Consider the following 20,276-nt stretch of genomic DNA (forward strand, 5'->3'; position numbering starts at 1 on the left):
CAATCTCCGCTTATACAATTGTACATACTCAACAGCTTTGGCAATTGGAACATTTTTTCCAATGGTTCCAGCTGCAAAGTTTAAGAACATGTATTTGCAGATGTAGAAATTTTTGAGAGCTAGCATGGTGAAATGTGGCAAGACTTGTGGAGCATTACAACAGAATTGCGTGCAGGGGGTCTAACAGGACATGAGGAAGGGCAAAGCTGTTCACAAGAAAAAGAGCTGTTTCCCTCTTTTGTATGTTTAAAGGCCATGGGTAGCCAGTTCCCTTGCTGCAACATCTGTAGCACTTGGGACCAGCCATTCTGCCATAGCCTTTAAGTTGACACTCTGCAACAGTTGCAGCAATAGAAGCAACCCTCTGGAAAACAAAGAGTCAAGTGTAGCCTGTAAAATCCAAACAAAAATCTCAGAAGCTTTGCTGTTTTTGTTTAAGAAGCGCATTTTGCTGCCTGTCCACAAGTCATGTCTTCCAGCCATACACTTTCTGCCATCATTTGGGAACTATACAGATCAGCATTCGCTGCACAAGAACTGCACTGACAGGCTGTCGGTGATGGAAGTGCTGTCAAGTTGCAGCCAACTGATGGCAACAAGACCATAAGAGAAGCCATGTTGGATTAGGCCAATTGCTCATCCAGTCCAATACTTTGTGTCACACAATGGTCAAATGTCATAAGGAGGCCCATCAGCAGGGCCAGAATTCCAGAAGCCCTCCCACTGTTGCCCCCCAAGTACCAAGAATACATCACTGCTCAGGCGTAGTGTTCCATCTGTAAGTAAAGGCAGTCATCTCTGACTCTGGGGTGACGTTGCTTTCACAACATTTTCACAGCAGACTTTTTACGGGGTGGTTTGCCATTGCCTTCCCCAGTCATCTACACTTTCCCCCCAGCAAGCTGGGTACTCATTTTACCGACCTCGGAAGGATGGAAAACTGAGTCAACCTTGAGCTGGCTACCCGAACCCAGCTTCTGCCAGGATCGAACTCAGGTCGTGAGCAGAGTTTAGGACTGCAGTACTGCAGTTTCACCACTTTGCACCACGGGGCTCTGCTCTTCCATCTGTACCTTGTGGCTAATAGCCACTGATGGACCACTGCTCCATCTGCTTATCCAATCCCCTCTTGAAAGGGTCTAAGCTTGTAGCTGCCACCACTTCTTGCAGCAGTGAATTCCATATGCTAATTACTCTTTGGGTGAAGAAGTGCTTCCTTTGATCTGGCCTAAACTGCTAATTAATTTCGAGTGCCCCTGAGTTCTTATATTGTGAGAAAGGGAGAAAAATACTTCTTTCTCTACCTTCTCTATCCCATGCACAATTTTGTAAATCTATCATATCATACCTTAATTCTCATTTAACCGTGCTAAAAGCCTTAACCTCTTTAACCTTTCTTCATAGAGAAGGTGTTCCATCCCCTTAATCATTTTACTTGCCCTTTTCTGCTCCCTTTCCAACGCTATAATATCTTTTTTTAGGTGCAGAGACCAGAACTGTAGACAATATTCCAAATGAGGTTGCACCACAGATTTACACAGGGGCATTATGATAACTGGCTGCTTTGTTTTCTTCCCTTTCTAACAATCCCCAGCATAGTGTTGGCCTTTTTTATTGCAACTGCACATTGAGTCGACTTTTTCAGTGAGTTATCTACCACGACTCCAAGCTCTCTCTCCTGGTCAGTTACCACCAGTCTGGACCCCATTGGACTCCAAGCTCTCTCTCCTGGTCAGTTACCACCAGTCTGGACCCCATTGGGTTTTCCCAGCAAGAGACTTCACAGGTGGTTTACTGTTGCCTGCCTCTGCCTAGTGACCCAGGACTTCCTTGGTGGTCTCCCATTCAAACACTAACCACTGCTGACCTTGATTAGCTTCAGAGATCAGGCTAACTTACTTGAGAATTATGTGGAGAATGACACAAAACTCACAAAAGCGGACACAACTAATACAGTAGGCTTCTCACCCCAGTTCTCCCCTGTCAAATGAGCCCTGGGAAGTAGGTTGTGCAGGGCTGAAATAACCCCAACCCTTTTTTGTGCAGTGGTGTTGGCACCAGAAGAGGGCAGGATTACATTAAAAAGGATGTCTATGGGCACAGTAAACTGCCTTGAGCTCCATGAGGAAGAAAGGCAGCTAATAAATGTTTCAATTGAGCAAAATAGTTCTACATTCTAGCTAACCCATTTACCAGGGGCAGGACCTGTTCTTGTTTCTGATAAATTACTGTTCCTACTGCTACTTCTGAGGGATTTTAGGGAATACTTCCAATGTGAAGATAAGCATTCTTTAAATATTAAGGAAAATGCTATAACTTGTTCCTTTAAACAATAGGACTGGTATTCATGCATACTGAATCAAAATACCACCATCAACAGAGTCAACAAAGTAGAGAATGGGAATTCTCAGGCAATAAGTATTGGCCCAACAAAACAGCCGCTGTGCAAGTATTTGAGGATTCCTATGTTTTCATCTGGGATATGTCAGAGTGCATGGAGTAAACCAGCGACCTCCAATCTGTTGTGGGTTGGAATCCTGAGATGAACTGTAGAGCCCTACTTCCAGGGTCACAAATTGCTATGGAACCTTCAGTTTTTTGAAAGATGTGCTGCTAAGGAGCATGTGCAGAGAGCAAGAGCATCACTCCCTCTGCTTCTCTTTGCAGGCATGCTGACAACAGTAGCAAGACAGTAAGGCAAGGAATCTCATCGATGGAAAGGATTCCTTGGTAGTGCACAGTTCCTCCTAGTCCTGGCAGCTCACTGGGCCCCTGCAGCTGCCTTGGGATTAAAGGTGGGTCCTGGGACTGAAAAGGTTGAAAACCAATTAAACTACCTCGAGTTTATCCTCACAGTTGGAAGACCATACACACAGTAAACAGGTCTAACAGTTCTCATTTTTAAAAAACTCTTCTCCTCTAAATTTACTCTCCCGTGAATCCAATGCTAATCATCTTTGGAGCTAAGCAGGCAGAAATCTAATAGATCTGCTCCTGTATCATTTCCATTTTGTCTGCCAATGCAGGCAGCAGACCCACCTAGCTGCTCCTGAAGACAGGAATGGAGCCACGCTCTCCTTTGTCTACAGCTTACTTGGGCTCTCGGAGAAAGCATATGCTTAGTCACAGGAGTGAGCCAGTCATTTAGAGGAACCAAATCACTTGCAAAGTTCAAGCACTTGCCAACACCCTTGCCGTCCTATGCAAACCTCAGCCTCAAGTCTGAGAACCTAAAAATGTGGTGCCATGGGAATGTTACAGTAAGCATGGACGTTATCTCTATATGCACACCAGTCTGTATGCATTTATGCAGATGCTCACGATCTGAGAAACTCACAAAGGGGAAAAAAGTGCAGTTTAGGACTGAGAAGCACAACCAGCCCTAGGAAGCAGATGTCAGGCACTTTACTCATAGTGTACTAAATTAGACGGGGGACTGAAAGAGGATCTCTGGTTAAACCTTAGAACAACTTGTGCTCATATGTAATCTGCGTACACTAGCTTTAATCTAAGTGCTCCCCCCCTCACACACACACAGTTGAAATCTCTGTGACAAGTGAGACCAGAAGGGCTCAAAAACGGTGAAAGACAGTAGCATACTTTTTTTCCCCTTGCAAAAACCTATATATCATATGTCGCATATGCAGACTTCAAAAAATATTTTCGGAAGTTACTAATAAGTATTCAATTGAGTTATTTAAGCACTTCAAGAACATTTCAATAAACCAGCCCTGACTTGGATAGCCCAGGCAAGCCTGATCTCGTCAGATCTCAGAAGCTAAGCTGGGTTGGCTCTGGCAAGTGCCTGGATGGGAAACCTTCTTGAAATACCAGCAGTCAGGAGGTGGGGGCAGGCTTTATTCAGCCACCTCTCTGAGTATCCTCCAGGCCCCCAGTAGAGGTCAGTCACCAGAGGTCACCATGACTTCCAGATGCATACACACACACACAAAACAAAAAAGAAAGAAAAACAACATTACAATAAGTCTTCCAACAACCTTGTGAGGTAGGTATTACTATCCAGGGCTTTTTTTATAGTAGGAACTCCTTTGCATATTAGGCTACACACTCCTGATGTAGCCAATCCTCCAAGAGCTTACAGTAGGCACTGTACTAATAGCCCTGTAAGCTCTTGGAGGATTGGCTACATGAGGGGTGTGGCCTAATATGCAAAGGAGTTACTGCTACAAAGTCGCTGATATCAGAAATGTAGGCAAGAAGCAACCCCAAATAGATATCCTCAACACACTATAATAACAACAATATGAGCTGAAGTGAGCCGAGCGCTTACCTCCTCAGGAGCAAACCACAGAATTAAGAGCCCCAGGGATCTTAAAAGTTAATTCAGGGTTGAGACTTGGAGCAGGAAAGGACTGGTTGATTCATAGTTCAAACTCTTTACTACACTTCCATTTTTTAAAAAAATTACCATTCAAGGTCACTAAAGCATTCTTCAAAGTGACAGAAGTAAATGCCATGTGCTCAAAAAGAAGACGCATGAAAAACAGCTGGCATTTCCCCCCCAAGCTTTTATGATGTCCAAGATCATTCGTAATATCTCCCCCCCTTCTTTTTCTCACACATTCATGTTTGCCACATGAAGGACAACGTATCTATCAGACTACATCACCACATTAAAAGAAAAACTGCATGCCAATAGCAAACAATTCAGTTTGAACTTCATAATGCACAGAACCACTTTTCCTGTTTCACCTTTGTCTGAATAAAAGTATTTCAGTAGCCTAGCTTCACAATCAAATAACCCCAAAATAGGACAGAAAAATAAAAACTTTAGGGATTCCATTGATCATGAGGAATAGCCACACCCCTTTAAGTGTTTCTGTTAGAAAGGATAAGAACAAAACACACCAAGGAGAAAAAAAATCAGAAAATTAAGACTATAATTTTGTCGGCTTTAGTTGACTTGCTTATCTCCATTCCCCATTCAGTGCAAACAGAGCAAAATGACCTTACCACTGTCAAAATATATATTGCAACTTACAAAATACTTATTGGGGGAGGAGCTAAAATACTATATTTCGCATTAAAACTGAGAAATATGTGGAGTATGGGATTGTATATCATCCCCCTCCCCATGGATCATTTTGGCCCTCTGTCTGGGTGATTAACAGATTGCTGAACTAAAATGCCGTGTGGGCTGTAACTCTTATTTCACAGCCTTTATTACTCACTTTCTAGGTCAGCTGTGAAGTTGCCACCATAAATTCCCAGATTCGTTGACTAATTGTTTAGACAATTTTGTGATGTTCTGCCATCCCTACCACACATACCCACAAATAGCAGCAGCAGTGAGAAAAGATTTTTAGCTTCCTGCTAATCCATAAAAAGGAGCACTCTTTAGGTGACTTATAATCAATCAGAAAGAAAAATAATAATTTAAAATAGCTTCTGCATATTTGTGGATCATTTCCCCAGTCAAGTGAGTGACAGCAAACAACATCAATATGACTGTTCCTCAGATATGGTTGCATAATGCACAGCATTTCTCATAAAGTGGCTTAGGTCTTCCTAGCAACACTATATTCAGGATTGCCAAACCGGACCAGAGACATTCTAATTCTTCACCATGTGAGACACTTAATTTTACATTTATGTAAGCTGATGCAGCAAGCCAGATACCAAGTCTGAGACTTCTAAATATGACAGATCCTTTTGAAATCTCAGTGGAACAACTGTTTAGGGCTTGACAAACCCCAGGTGGCAGGTCACCACACTACCTAGAAATTTCATTGCAGCAGCTAGTCTTTTGCTGACAGCCAGGGTTACCCCCATATGTTATTATTAATATATACTATTTATATACCGCCCATTCCCTAAATAGGGCTCATACTACAATGCTTTTGTCATATGATAGCCTGAATCAAATTTACAAGAAATTGTGATGTTCTTAGTACTAGGTTTTGTGGTAGCAATAATGAAAAAAAACTGCCATTAACATACAAAATTCTAAAGGCTTTGGGGGTGGGGAGAGGAGTCTGGTGCCTAAGTTTTTGGACCACCTCAAAGAGCCAAAGAAAATTTGTCAAGGCCAGATCTAGATTCAAAACAGCCAAAGGAGTCTGGTTCCTGAGGCAACTATAGTCAGTCCAAAGTTGGCTCACCAAGTGCTATAATTTTTTACTCATTGTTTTCCTGATATGGGAAATCCATGAAAATGTGTGTTTCATAGACTGGACAATCCACATTTGCTAATAGCAAAATCCCACTGCCAATAAGTTTCTCAAAATCTTCCAAGCAGCACATTTTTTTAAACTTCATTTGAAGTCTGCCTTTCTCACTGGGGTTTGACAGATTTTTGTATTCACTTCAACAGGTATTTGCATATTTCTTCATCTGCTTCCAGAGATGACTGTCCTAAGCACACTAGTAAACCCTTTATTGCTGAAGACCTGGCACCCAGAAGACAGAACAGCCCCCTCATTCTTTCAATTATAGTAATTTTTCCATAGATTCTCATAAAATCCTGGTGCCTTGTAACCATGAATTCGGTAATTTTTTTTCTCAAAGCCAGCAAGATAGGATTGGGGAGACCACTGTTCAAACCACCATGAAACTCCCTGTGCTACTTTGGTCCAATAGCCTCCCACTCCCAGGGTTGTTCTGCACGTAAAATAGGGAGAGATTATCTCTCATGGATTGCTGCCTTGATGAGGTGAGAGGGCTTGCGCGGTTCAGTGAGGCTGTGGGCTATGCCATGCTGGACCACCCAAGATGGACAGGCCACAGCTGAAAACCCAAACTAAATGTGAGAAGGAAATGGCAAACCACTCCAATATCCTTGCCAAGAAAACCCCATGGACAATAACAAAAGGCTAAAAGATATGGCACTGGAAGATAAGCCCCTAAGGTCAGAAGGCGCCCAATATGCTACTGGGGAAGAGCGGAGGGCAAGTCCAAGTAACTGCAGAAAGAGTGAAGCGGCGGGGCCAAAGCTGAAAGGACGCTCAGCTGTGGATGTGTCTGATCATGAAAGAACAGTCCGATGCTACAAAAAACAATACTGCATTGGAATGTGGAATGTAAGATCTATGAATCAAGGTAAGCTGGATGTAGTCAAACAAGAGATGGCAAGACTGAACATCGACATCTTGGGAATCAACGAACTAAAATGGACGGGAATGGGTGAATTTAACTCAAGAGGATCTCTACATCTATTATTGTGGACAAGAGTCCTGCAGAAGAAATGGTGTGGCCTTTATAGTTAACAAGAGAGTGAAGAAGGCAGTAATGGGATACAGTATCAGAAATGACAGAATGGTATCGGTCCGTATCCAAGGCAAACCATTCAATACCACAGTAATCCAAGTCTACGCCCCAACCATTGATGCAGAAGAGGCTGAAGTGGACCAGTTCTATGAAGACCTACAACACCTTCTAGAATTAACACCAAAAAAAGATGTCCTCCTCATCATAGGGGACTGGAATGCCAAAGTGGGAAGTCAAAAGGTAACTGGAACAACTGACAAGTTTGGCCTTTGAGAACAAAATGAAGCCAGGCAAAGGCTAATAGAGTTTTGTCAAGAGAACAAGCTGATCATAGCAAACACCCTCTTCCAACAACCTAAAAGGCGACTCTACACATGGACATCTGATGGGCAACACAGAAATCAGATTGATTATATACTCTGCAGTCAAAGATGGAGAAGCTCCTTACAGTCAGCAAAAACAAGACCTGGAGCTGACTGTGGTTCAGATCATGAACTACTCATTGCAAAATTAAGACTTAAACTGAAGAAAACTGGGGAAGCCATTAGACCATTCAGGTTTGACCTTGATCACATCCCTTACGAATATACAGTGGAGGTGAAGAATAGATTTAAGGAACTAGAGTTGATAGACAGAGCGCCTGAAGAACTATGGACGGAGATTCATGACATTGTACAGAAGGCAGCAACCAGCACCATCCCAAAGAAAAAGAAATGCAAGAAAGCAAAGTGGCTGTTTGATGAGGCTTTACAAATAGCTGAGGAAAGAAGTATAGCGAAAGGCAAAGGTGAAAAGGAAAGATTCACCCAACTGAATGCAGATTTCCAGAGAACAGCAAGGAGAGATAAGGAGACCTTCCTGAAGGAACAATGCAAAGCAATAGAGGAAAATAATAGAATGGGAAGGACAAGAGATCTCTTCAAAAAAATTGGAGAAATCAAGGGAACGTTTCGTGCAAAGATGGCCATGATAAAGGACAAAAACGATAGGGACCTAACAGAAGCAGCAGAGATCAGGAAGAGGTGGCAAGAATACACAGAAGAATTATACAAAAAGGATCTCAATGTCCTTGACAACCATGACAGTGAAATCGCTGACCTTGAGCCAGACATTCTGGAGTATGAAGTCAAATGGGCCTTAGAAAGCATTACTAACAACAAAGTGAGCGGAGATGACGATATCCCAATTGAGCTTTTCAAAGTCCTAAAAGATGCTGTTAAAGTTATGCACACATTAGGTCAACAAATCTGGAAAACGCAAGGGATTTGAAAAGATCAGTTTATATTCCAATCCCAAAGAAGGGTAATGCCAAGGAATGTTCAAACTATTGCACCATTGCACTCATTTCACATGCCAGCAAGGTCATGTTAAAGATCCTACAAGCTAGGCTTCAGCAGTATGTTGATTGGGAACTACCAGAAGTTCAAGCTGGATTTTGGAGAGGTAGAGGAACTAGAGATCAAATTGCCAACATTCGATGGATTATGGAGAAAGCACGTCTATTTATGCTTCATTGACTACACTAAAGCCTTTGATTGTGTGGATCACAACAAACTGTGGCAAGTCCTTAAAGAGACGGGAGTACCAGATCACCTCACATGTCTCCTGAGAAACTTGTATAAGAGTCAAGAAGCGACGGTCGGAACAGGATATCAAACAATTGATTGGTTTAGAATAGGAAAAGGAGTTCGACAAGGATATATATTGTCACCCTGCTTATTTAATTTATATGCAGAGTATATCATGTGGAATGCTGACCTGGATGAAGCACAAGCCGGAATTAAGATTGCCGGGAAAAACATCAACAACCTCAGATATGCAGATGACACCACTCTAATGGCAGAAAGTGAGGAGGACCTAAAGAACCTCTTGTTGAGGGTGAAAGAGGAGAGCACAAAAGTAGGCTCAAAACTCAACATCAAAAAAACTAAGATCATGGCATCCAGCCACCTTGGCAAACAGAAGGGGAAGACATGAAAGTAGTGACAGACTTCACATTTCTGGGGTCCAAGATCACTGCAGATGGTGACTGTAGCCATGAAATTAAAAGACATTTGCTCCTTGGAAGGACAGCTATGACGAACCTGGGCAGTATAATAAAAAGTAGAGACATCAGCCTGCCAACGAAAGTCCGTACAGTCTAAGCAATGGTATTCCCAGTAGTAATGTATGGCTGTGAGAGCTGGACCATAAGGAAGGCCGAGCGCGGAAGAATAGATGTTTTTGAGCTGTGGTGCTGGAGAAGAATCAAGTTCCCTTGGACTGCAAGAAGATCAAATCAGTCAGTCCTAAGGGAAATCAACCCAGACTGTTCCCTGGAAGCTCAGATGCTGAAGCTCAAATACTCCGTCACCAAATGAGAAGGGAGCACTCACTGGAGAAGATTCTGATGCTGGGAAAGACAGAAGGCAAAAGACGGGGACGGCAAAAGATGAGATGGCTGGACAGTGTTACTGACGTAACAAACATGAATTTGAGCAGACTTCGGAGGATGGTGGAAGACAGGAGAGCCTGGTGTGACTTTGTCCATGGGGTCACAAAGAGTTGGACTCGACTGTGTGACTGAACAACAAAAATGTGTGCTGCCTTGAGCTCCTTGGGGGAAGGGGTAGGATAAAAATGAAACAGGTTTATCAGGCTTACCACCTTACATAATTAAACAGCCAGCTGCCCAACAAGAAGCATTCAATACAATCCCTCCTAATGCTGAAGTGTACATATACCAATATGCTTTGTGAACACATCCACATATTAATTATGCTCCCATTAATGTGAAATCCAATAGGAGGAATCCTAAATTTTCTGTAGAACTCAATGCAAAACAGAATTATTCAAGATGGCTTTTTGCACAGGTAAATAGAACTAGACTGTAATAAATGGTCAGAAAGTTGCATTGATTATGGGATAGGGACTATATTGGTACCTCTGTAAGTATTTTCCAGACTAGATAGTTTTTCCACACAACTTAACATATCCTATTTAAAAGCTCATGCTTCATTTCAGTTCTGCTTGAGATTTCTATTTTGTTTTCTGATTTCTGTAGTCCAAACCCTATTGCATTGTTCATTGGAAGTCCTATCCTGTTGACTGAACTTTATTTGTGTGGTGTGACCCGCTTGGGCCTTGGTAATCAAGACAGATTAACAACAACACTTGACCATAAAAGCAGGGATGGCCCTATTTTAGATATGAAGGATCTATCTCTTTGCTCTATAGAGCTCCAGGGTCCATCAGTCAAAGCCAATTGCAAAATGGCCTTCCCAAGGGGTGCAGTCACTTAAGATTACTTGCACACCACTTGAGGTATACACTACAGCATCTGCCTATATACAAATAAGACATCAAACCCTAAAAATGCCATGCAAAGAACTGGTCCATTTTAAAAGCGAGGAAGTGGAAGGACCATTCTTACTGACCATTTAAAAACCAATTAATGTATATCACATTCCTATTTATGACCTTAATAGAGAGGTGTAGCTGGAACGCAGACAACTAGACTAGTTGTCCTAGTCATGAAGGCTATCCCTTGCAGGGGTGGAAACATCATGGGAAACGGCACAGGGAGAAAACTAGGCTTATCTGAGAGTTACCATTTAAGCCAAGCAGTACTGGATTCTCTACATGTCCTGAGCAGTGTTCCAAGCTGAGTTAGCATGAGCTAGCTCACAGGTTTTTAGTCTTCAGCTCACACATTTTTGTCTTAGCTCAGGAAAAATGGCCCCAGAGCACAATAACTTATGCCGTAGCTCACAACTTTAATGTCAGTAGCTCACAACCTTAATACCAGTAGCTCGCAAAAGAGAATTTTTGTTCACAAGACTCTGCAGCTTAGAGGGAACATTGGTCCTGAGCTGGGAGTTTCAGGATATTTACCGTGAACCAGCCCTAGATCAACCTTCTGCCCTAGTGCATTTCTTGCACCATTTTAAAGCAGAGCAGAGGAAAAGCATTAGAAAAAATACAAACAGATCAGAAGCTGCAAGAAAGAACTTTGGGATTATCTATACTGACTGAAAGAATCAAGCAGCAAACTTTAACAACATACCACCTTGCCACTACTGTGCTGCTCCAGGCCAATTCACAAATGTACAAATGCTTTCGAAATATTCGGCTGTTTTATGAGCTCTTCACCAGAGATGTTTTTGGTATGACCAAGAGATGTAACACTGTCCCATCAGATATACTATATAAATATTTTATATTATCCCACTTGCAAAGTGGCCCTCCCATCACTTTATTTCTTAGTTACTATTTTAATATACCCCCAGCACCTACTGCTAGCACTGAAGAACTCACAAAGCTTCCATGACCTTTTACTGGATTCCAGTGATCACCTTTTCCTTGAGATAAAAAACCCACATGTGTAACATTTGCAAAAACAAACATATCAAAACAGCTCAATTACTGTACTAGTCGTAAGAACACCCATGTTGCTTGGTTGTCGCCAAGAGTCCTTCTTTTCAAAACATTTTAGGGCAAGAGGGATACACTTTCCATAGAATACCCATGGGCAGAAAAAAGGGGTGGGGGAAATGGAAATACTTTGATCACAGTCCTGTTATGGCACTCACACATGCAAGTATGAGAAGAATGGCGTGACACAAAGAACTTCACAGCCAAGAGAAGAGGCTTGGACCATCTCCACTTCCCAAATGTCTGCCTCTAAGTTTAGGCACCTAAAAAAAAGTGTTTGTAGCATCTTTGGTTTTTAAACAGACATATGTACACATGTGCATAGTTTCTGCTTCCCTGACATAAGTAACATCTGAAAATTTCACAGGCACCCCAAATGTATCCCACCACTGTTCTAAAACAACATGTTTGCCTGCATGTTCAAGAACTTACAGTCAGCGGCACTTAAACTGAAAAGCATTGAGACATACTATATGAGAAACCAAGGCCAACAAGTATGGTTCTGCTACACTTTACAAGATCTCATAGGGTGTGCTGGTTAAGAGACTGAGATGTAGACCAAGAAGCTCCAAGTTCAAGCCTCACCCTTGGCAGGTTTGAGTGGCAATGCTCTCTCAGTCTTATCTCCCACAAATACAATGGAGGAATAATGCTGGCATACCTTTGAAGTATGTTGCAAGAATTACCAGAATTTCAGATGTCATGAACAAATAGGCTTTGATCACATTTCTCCATATTAGGTACAACAATTTGTTGCTGTGCTCAGGTGTTGTTCTCTCCTTTCCCTGTGCAATTTAAGATTCAAGGTTTTGGAACATCAGTTCATTGTGACATCTGAATGCAGGCACCTGGGCTAACTGGACTTTGTTTCCCATTCCAACAAACTGGATGCCACAGCAAATTGGTGCTTGATTTTTGTTTATGCCCATCGTGGACAAAACCCTCCCTTACCCTCAGATATATATTTTTAATTGGCTGTAGATGCACTGCAATATATACCAACTGCAAAATTTCAACAAAATCCACAATTATGTTTCAACTCCCCTTTGTTGGAATGGAATGCCCCCCTCCGCGAGTTCTAATCTTATGGAATTAGAAAATTGTTTCTACTCTCTGTTCATTTTCTCCATACCATGCATAATTTTATAAACCTCTCTCATGCCCAGTGTTAGCCGTTTCCCCCCTAAACTGAAAAGCCTCTGCTCTTGAGCCTTTCCTCTCAGAGAAGGTGCTTCAACCTTTAATTATCTGGGTTGATCTTTTCTGAATTTTTCTCCCAGCTTAATATCATCCTTTTTTTCAGATGAGGTGGCCTCAACTCTGTGTGCAGTATTCCAAGTGCAATCATGCCGTAAATCTTTATAAGGACATTACACAACAGGAAATCCCTATCTCAGGTAAGAAGTACTTAAGTTCTTCACACCAGACTGCGTTCAATGTTGTTTTTACCAGAAATGTAATCATTCTGTTTTCTGCCATGGCACAGATTCTCACAGTCAACAAGAATGGGAATGACTGGAGCTTGCTGAAACTATTTGAGAAGAACAGTATTTGCCAAGTCTCAAGATGCCTAGCCCCCAAAGCTAGATAACCAAAAGAGGTAAGAGGCAGGGCAAGTAAAAAAAGTTATAAAAAATACCCTACCAAGAGAGAAGATGGCAGAATGAAGCAGTCACTTTTATGAGGGAATGTACTCAATGGTTTATGAAGACAGCCTTACAACACTTAGGGACTTCAGTGTTATTTCCAGTAACACCAGACACTAAATGTGTCCACAGAGAATGGGAATGCACATCTCAGTGGTGTCCTGATAAGCTTCTCAGAACTTATCTAGGTCAGAGGGTGTTTATATGACACATAGATTTTTGCTTGGGGGCTATTTAGCCAAGTTTCAAGCATCAGTAAAAGCCTCAGAAGCGAGCAACTGAAGCCTATTCTATACATCACATCTTTAGCTATAATAGTCACAATCGACTTCAAGTTCACGGCAGGTCACTGCTATGGGTCACCAATGCGGCAAATGGCTCCAATACTGGCACAAGTGGACCTCTTCTCCCAGCCTTTAGTTTCTCCCCTCCAAGAAGAGGGGCTTACAGGCTTCTTGATTAAGTCTACTGCCCAAGCAGTATTAAACAAAGGAGATTACTGCTTTCTTCAGCTCACTGTGCCCAGAAATTAGTGTCTCCCTCCCAGGGAGAATTAGTCATTGGGTACAGCAGGAGGCAAGAGCACCTACCTCTGAACAAGCCATTTGTCATGGTAATGATAGGGTTTCAAGGAGCTCTGATCTGCTTCTCTTGAAATCTATGATTATTCCTCCTCAAAAAACACAACATAATATCCAATTGTCAAGCTGGAACTTTTGTTATATGCCTTTGAGGACTCACTTGGTGACCTAAAATAGATCCAGTTATTTGCTAAGTATATCTTTATCTTCCTTTTGGCAATGACTTCCAGAGCTAGATGTACTGGTTGGGGAAGAATCCCAGCACTGGTGCAGTGAGATATGGATCACATGCGAAGGATTACAAATTTATTTATTTATTTTATTTCATTTGATTTATATCCCGCCCTACCCCACCGAAGCAAATGCTTTTAAGTTACACAGAACTGTTCATAAATCTAATAAGACATCCATTCAAAAAGCCAATTCCCTCTGTACGAGAGGGTAGAGTAGAAAAAGTCACCATGTGTTATTCAGGATTAATTTTTAGGGGGCAACTGCTGCCTATGCAAGCCATGGGCAATGTCAAGCCCTTAAAGCACCTGTCCCCCAGCCTGTTTTCTAAATGACCTTATGATAAAAGGCCATACTCTGCTCAGCTGCGAGGGCCCCCAGCTCATTCTCCATGAAGCATTGCAGAGGTGGGAGTTTGTTCTGAAGGATTTCCCAGGAAAGCATGGAAGTAACACAGCAAACACAAGAGAACTATCCCTCTCTTCCATTCCCAAGGGCTGCTTCCTCCTGTGATTTGCTCTTCACAGGAACGAGCGCAGCTGGAAAAAGGAAGGATAAGATCAGCTTCTGGAAGAGGTGCCAATGTGTTTGAATGAGAGAGTGAACGTGCAAAACCCAATTGTGTGACATCGGCTTACTGGCTAATGTACCACATTTGCCAACCCTGTTGTGTACATTTACGAGAACCAGGGCTTTTTTTTGCAGCAGGAACTCCTTTGCATATTAGGCCACACACCCCTAATGTAGCCAATCTTCCAAGAGATTACAATGGACCCTGTAAGAAGAACCCTGTAAGTTCTTGGAGGACTGGCTACATCAGGGATGTGTGGCCTAATATGCAAAGGAGTTCCTGCTACAGAAAAAGTCCTGACAAGAACTGTAAGTTACTCCCAGCTGCAATACTGAATTTTACCGGGCCCTTTAGTAAGTAATTCTGGCAAGCCCTGAAATGGTAAGAAGCAAAAGAAGGGTAATTAAAGGAAAAGGAAATTAGAAATTAAAGCCCATGAGAAGGAACTGAAAGCTATGAGGAAGAGCAGGCACTAACCCGAGCCATGAAAGTTACACCCAAAAATGCCATTTGGCTTTAAACCTGAGACACCTGTACAACTGCAGCCTAGTAACCTTTGTAAGCCAATTCCATTGGGAAAAGTAAGCAAAGGAATGAACAAGCTTAAGAGCAAGCCCTGGCCATTTTGCTTACCTATGGATATTAAGGCACTTTTAAAGGGTACACTTTCCACACACATGCATGCAAACACACAAGCAAAATATGGAGGTGAATACTCTAGTGACAGTGGAAACACAACCAAATCTATAGCACTTCAGAGCATCTGCCACTTACTGGTCTGAAGACAGACTGAACGATTCAAGTTTTGTCCTGTTGGATTTTGCAGCCTTAAAGGCGCACCTTCACCACGTGCCACAGCGCTGCTCACCTTTAATGCAGAGGCCAAGCTGACCATGTGCTCATTCAGGGTACTCTCGGACTCCTTGTAAGTCAAGCAGGTGAACAGATATTCCTCGGGATCAAAGGCATCGGCCCCCTGTTGCTCCACATCGTTTGCCACCCCCACATAATAATCCTCAATGTCCCCAGGATCTTCATCTTCTTCCTCCTCCTCCTCACAGTTTGGATCATAGTCCTCTTCATTGCTGTCGGAGCCCTGGCTGTTCATGTCCACAGACATCTTAAGGCTCTGCCAAACTGCAGAGCAGGAGAACAATGTCTGTTTCTTACTCCGGCACACTTTACCACTCTTTTGACTTCATCTGACTTTTCTAATTCCTAAATTGCAAGGGGGGAGGAAGGGGGTGAAAGGTGGGACAAAGGGAACAAAAACAAAATAACAAGTTTATTTTCAAGCCCACAAAGAGTATACATGTCAGCAACAAAGCAGTTTTTCTGTGGAAGGACTATCTCTCAGTTTGTAACATTAAGCAGTGGTGATCATACACATGGAAGCCTGGGAATCACATTTATTTAATAAGCCAAGAGCATCCATGTTATTCCCACTGCCTAAATGGTTAAGGGATCCATGTCCAAACCACTGTTCAGCTACAAACCTGACTTCACTACTTACAGATAAATCTTTCCTTTTCCACACAAGGAAAAAAAGTGGTACGAGAGCTGTAAAATACTCTTCTGTGGGAAAGGTTACAGAAATTTCAGGTTGCAATTGTTTTTGCTGTTCTATCATATTTTACCCTAGCATTCCTCCAAAGAGTTTAGGACTGTGTACTTATAATTTTGTTGTTTTCCACAGCTTTGGTGCTACAGCTGGGAAGGCCCTTTTGGGGGGATGCTACCCATCTAGCCTCAGATGGTGGCGGCTCCCAGAGGAGGGCCCCTGAAGATGATCACAATGATTATGCCACTACTGAGAATGCTCTAGTCTAAGTAAGCCACACATTCTTGAGGAGGAAGTGCTGTGGACACCCAACAGAGGGAGATGCGCCCACAGTGCTTTCTCCTCAAGGCTATAAAAAGAGAGAAAGTATTCCTTCAGGTTGTGTAGGGTGTCTTTAATGGTTAAAACCAGAACTTCAAGTAGCACTAGAAAGAATTTGGGAACCAATGCAGCTTCCTGCAGATCAGGGTACTGTATCCTTTTAGGTCAGATCAAGTTAACAGGTTGGCCACTGTGCTTTGGACTAGTTGAGGTGTCTGAACAGTCTTCAGAGGCAGCTCCACACAGAACTAATAATTTAAGCTACAGCTTACCAAAGTGTGTAAGGAGGCCAAATTTTTATTTTTTGAGGACAAGGAAAAAAACAGTTGTTCAACAACCCTGACACTTGACTATCAAATAACTACAGCTTAGCAGGAGGTCCCTAAGCCATGCTGGTGGTTGGAGTTTGCCAACCAGCTTTGCAATAGAAACACAATCTGCCCTAGACAGGGGGAATGCAACCCCTCCCATACCAGGTCATCCACCCAAGTACAAAGGAGAACAGCCTGCCAGCCATCAACATCCCTGCCTAGTTCCATTATATTGCTTAGCAGTCTTGTCCTATTGACTGCATGGACTTTAAGTGTGCAATCCGCCTTGAGTTTCAGTGTGAAAGGTGGACTATAAATACAGCAAACAAACACCATTAGCTAGATGGCCATCTGACAGCAATGCTGACTCTATGAACTTAGGCAGCTCATGAGAAGGAGGGCAGGAATTGTTGCATGAGCACTTAGTTCTCATGGCCCTTTCTTACATGCCCAGGGAAATGCTGATCGCCACTTTGGATCACTGTGTGTGTGGTGGGGGGGAGGTACTTGTAAATTTCCTGCATTGTGCAGGGGGTTGGACTAGATGACCTTGAAGGCTCTTCCAATTCTATAATTAACTGATCCCCTTTCCTCCTCCAAAATTCATTTTACTGAAAATGCCGCTCTATAGCATCACAGTTTTACCTTTTCTGTGCCTTCTACTACCAGTTTACCATCTCTCAACTTTCTCACCTCATCTTACCTAGAAAGTAGTCTTTTTTGGTGAAAACTAATTTGTGGCACTAAATATAATGGCACTAAATAAACACTGTGCAGTAAGTGTGACACCTCATATCTTCAAAGTATGCAACTCAAGTCCTTGCGACCTTTGTGAGAGGCATTTTTGCCTGTCTCAGAAACAAGAAGCAAAATGGCTGAAATTACAACAGTTCAACAGCAAAGCTGAGCAGTGTGCTCATGTTTAACACAATTTAGAAGTCAGAGGCTATAAGGCAGACAATCGTGTGCTGTCATATCCACACATACCCAGAACCACAAAGTTGGAAAGAGCAAACAACGGCCATTTTACAATTTCACCTCTAAAAACCATTGCAAAGTACACAGATATTATCAAGATTTACATCTCATTACCTAGTATGATCAAAATGGTGTGGAACATCAAGAGTTCTGCTAAAATATGCAATAAGCTAAATCCTTACAGGACAATGTATGAGCAAACACCCTTCTGCCATTTGTCATCCCAGAACATAATACCAAACATCCATGGTATTATGCCTTTTTCCCCTGCTGCTTTTAGAAGATTGACGGATGTAATGACGTTATTAAAAAAAAAATCAGCCAAGACTGCTTAGACAAACAGAAAAACAGGATAAACATTTCAACAATCTAAATAAATAGAATTAGATCCATTGTTATTTATTCAACTTACATTTGATATAGGGGCCAGGGGGTCTGCCTTACAGTGGTTTTCCTCCTTCCCCTGCAAACAGTCAGAGCGCTTGGTGAAAAAGTCCCCTTGCGGTTTCCACTTGAAGGCGGGGTTCTGCAGGGGGTGATTCTCTCCCCTATGTTATTCAACATTTACATGCACCCCCCTGCCCAGCTGGTCTGGGGGCTTGGGCTGGGGTTCCTATCAGTATGCAAATGACACCCAGTTCTACCTGTTAATGGGTGACTGCCCAGTCTCTGCCCCAAAGTCCTTGACTAGGGCTTTAGAGGCAGTGGCCGGATGGTTACAGCAGAGCCAGTTGAAGCTCAAGCCAACTAAGACAGAAGTCCTGTACCTGAGTCGGGGGGGGGGGGGGAGGCGAGTTGGATTGAAAATCAGACCACCCACCCTGGATGGTGCACTACTTGCACCAAAAGGTGAGAAGCCCGGGGGTGGTCCACTTTCTATGGAGGCAAAGTCCCCATGGTAGTCAAATCTGCCTTTTATCATCTTCAGAAGGTTAAACAACTGGCACCTTACCTCTCCCCTCAGGACATGGCTAGTGACCCTCACAATGGTCACTTCCAGACTTGACTACTGAAACTCACTCTATGCAGGCCTGCCCTTGCAACTGATCTGGAAACTGGTGCAGAATGCAGTGGTGCACCTGTTGACAGCATTGCTTGTGCAGGCCCACATTCAGCCAGTGCTCCGCCAACTGCACTGGCTACCGACTGAGTACCGAATCCATTTCAAGGTTTTGGTATTTACCTTTAAAGCCTTATGTGGCTTGCAACCAACATCTGAGGGACCGCCTCTCCTCATATGTGCCCCAGAGGGTCTTGTGCTCTGTAGATCAAGATCTTCTGGTTGTCCCCAGCCCCAAAGATGTCTGTTTAGCCTCTACCAGGGCCAGGGCTTTCTTAGCCTTGGCCCTGACTTGGTGGAACATGCTCCCAACAGAGAACAGGGCCCTGTAGGATTTATTGCCATTCAGCAGGACCTGTAAAACAGAGCTGTTCCACCAGGCCTTTGGTTGAGGCAGCTGGGCATCCAGGAAAATCTTAGCTCCCCCAATGCTGCTGATACTACTGATACTATTCAAGTTATCACCCACTACTGTAGGTAGCCCAGTTTATAAAGGTAGAAGACCAACTAAGTCCAGCTGGAAAACTCTGTATTTTAAATGATTGTATACTGTTTTATTGAAGTGAATTGTTATTTATATTGATTGCTTTTATATGTTTATTTTATGTTGTGATCCACCCTGAGCCCGCTTGCGGGGAGGGTGGAATTTGAATAATTAAATAAATAAATTCCATCTTTTGGGCCCCCTTTTTTTGTACTGAGCACAATACAGTTATCTAGTTACAGAGGGCAAGAATTGTTCCATGCAAGACAGTCAGATTCTATTGTAGTTATCCCATCCCAATGTGTATAGCAAAGTATGACCTCTCTCTCTCTCTCTCCCCCATCTTTTGTTTGTTGACATACCACCATCTTCATAGAATCATAGAGCTGGAAGAGGCCACTAGGGTCATCTAGTCCAACCCCCAGCACAATGCAGGAAACTCACAAACACCTCCCCCATATATTCACAGGATCTTCATTGCTGTCAGATGGCCATCTAGCCTCTGTTTAAAAACCTCCAAGGATGGAGAGCCCACCACCTCCCGAAGAAGCCTGTTCCACTGAGGAATCACTCTAACAGTCAGGAAGTTCTTCCTGATGTTGAGTCGGAAACTCTTTTGATTTAATTTCAACCCATTGGTTCTGGTCCTACCTTCAGGTGACACAGAAAATACCCGTATTTTTCGCACCATAAGGCGCTCCGGATGATAGGATGCACCTTCCTCCTGGGGGGCGATCTGCTGCCTCCGATCCCTGTGCTTCCTCCGTGCCTGCCTGCCTGGCTCCAGCTCTGATGCTTACAGCAAGCGCCAGGATCGCTCCCTCTGCCCTCCGATCCCGGCGCTTGCTGTAAGCATCAGAGCTGATGCCAGGCAGGCAGGCACGGAGGAAGC

The 20,276-nt window shown here is 43.0% G+C and overlaps 1 protein-coding gene across 2 annotated transcripts in view; it reads right to left on the reverse strand.

Annotated features, from left to right (window-relative positions):
- ARIH2 (ariadne RBR E3 ubiquitin protein ligase 2) overlaps positions 1-20,276 on the reverse strand; it is a 52,670-nt gene that overhangs the window by 25,773 nt on the left and 6,621 nt on the right. For both annotated transcript variants that reach the window (XM_060239393.1, XM_060239392.1), the window contains one exon: positions 15,538-15,887. In XM_060239393.1, the coding sequence (XP_060095376.1) occupies positions 15,538-15,789 (252 nt within the window). In that variant the 5' untranslated portion in view covers positions 15,790-15,887. The remainder of the gene's footprint in view (positions 1-15,537; positions 15,888-20,276) is intronic.

This window comes from Heteronotia binoei, chromosome 5 (genome assembly GCF_032191835.1).
Source record: "Heteronotia binoei isolate CCM8104 ecotype False Entrance Well chromosome 5, APGP_CSIRO_Hbin_v1, whole genome shotgun sequence".
Lineage (NCBI taxonomy): Eukaryota > Metazoa > Chordata > Lepidosauria > Squamata > Gekkonidae > Heteronotia > Heteronotia binoei.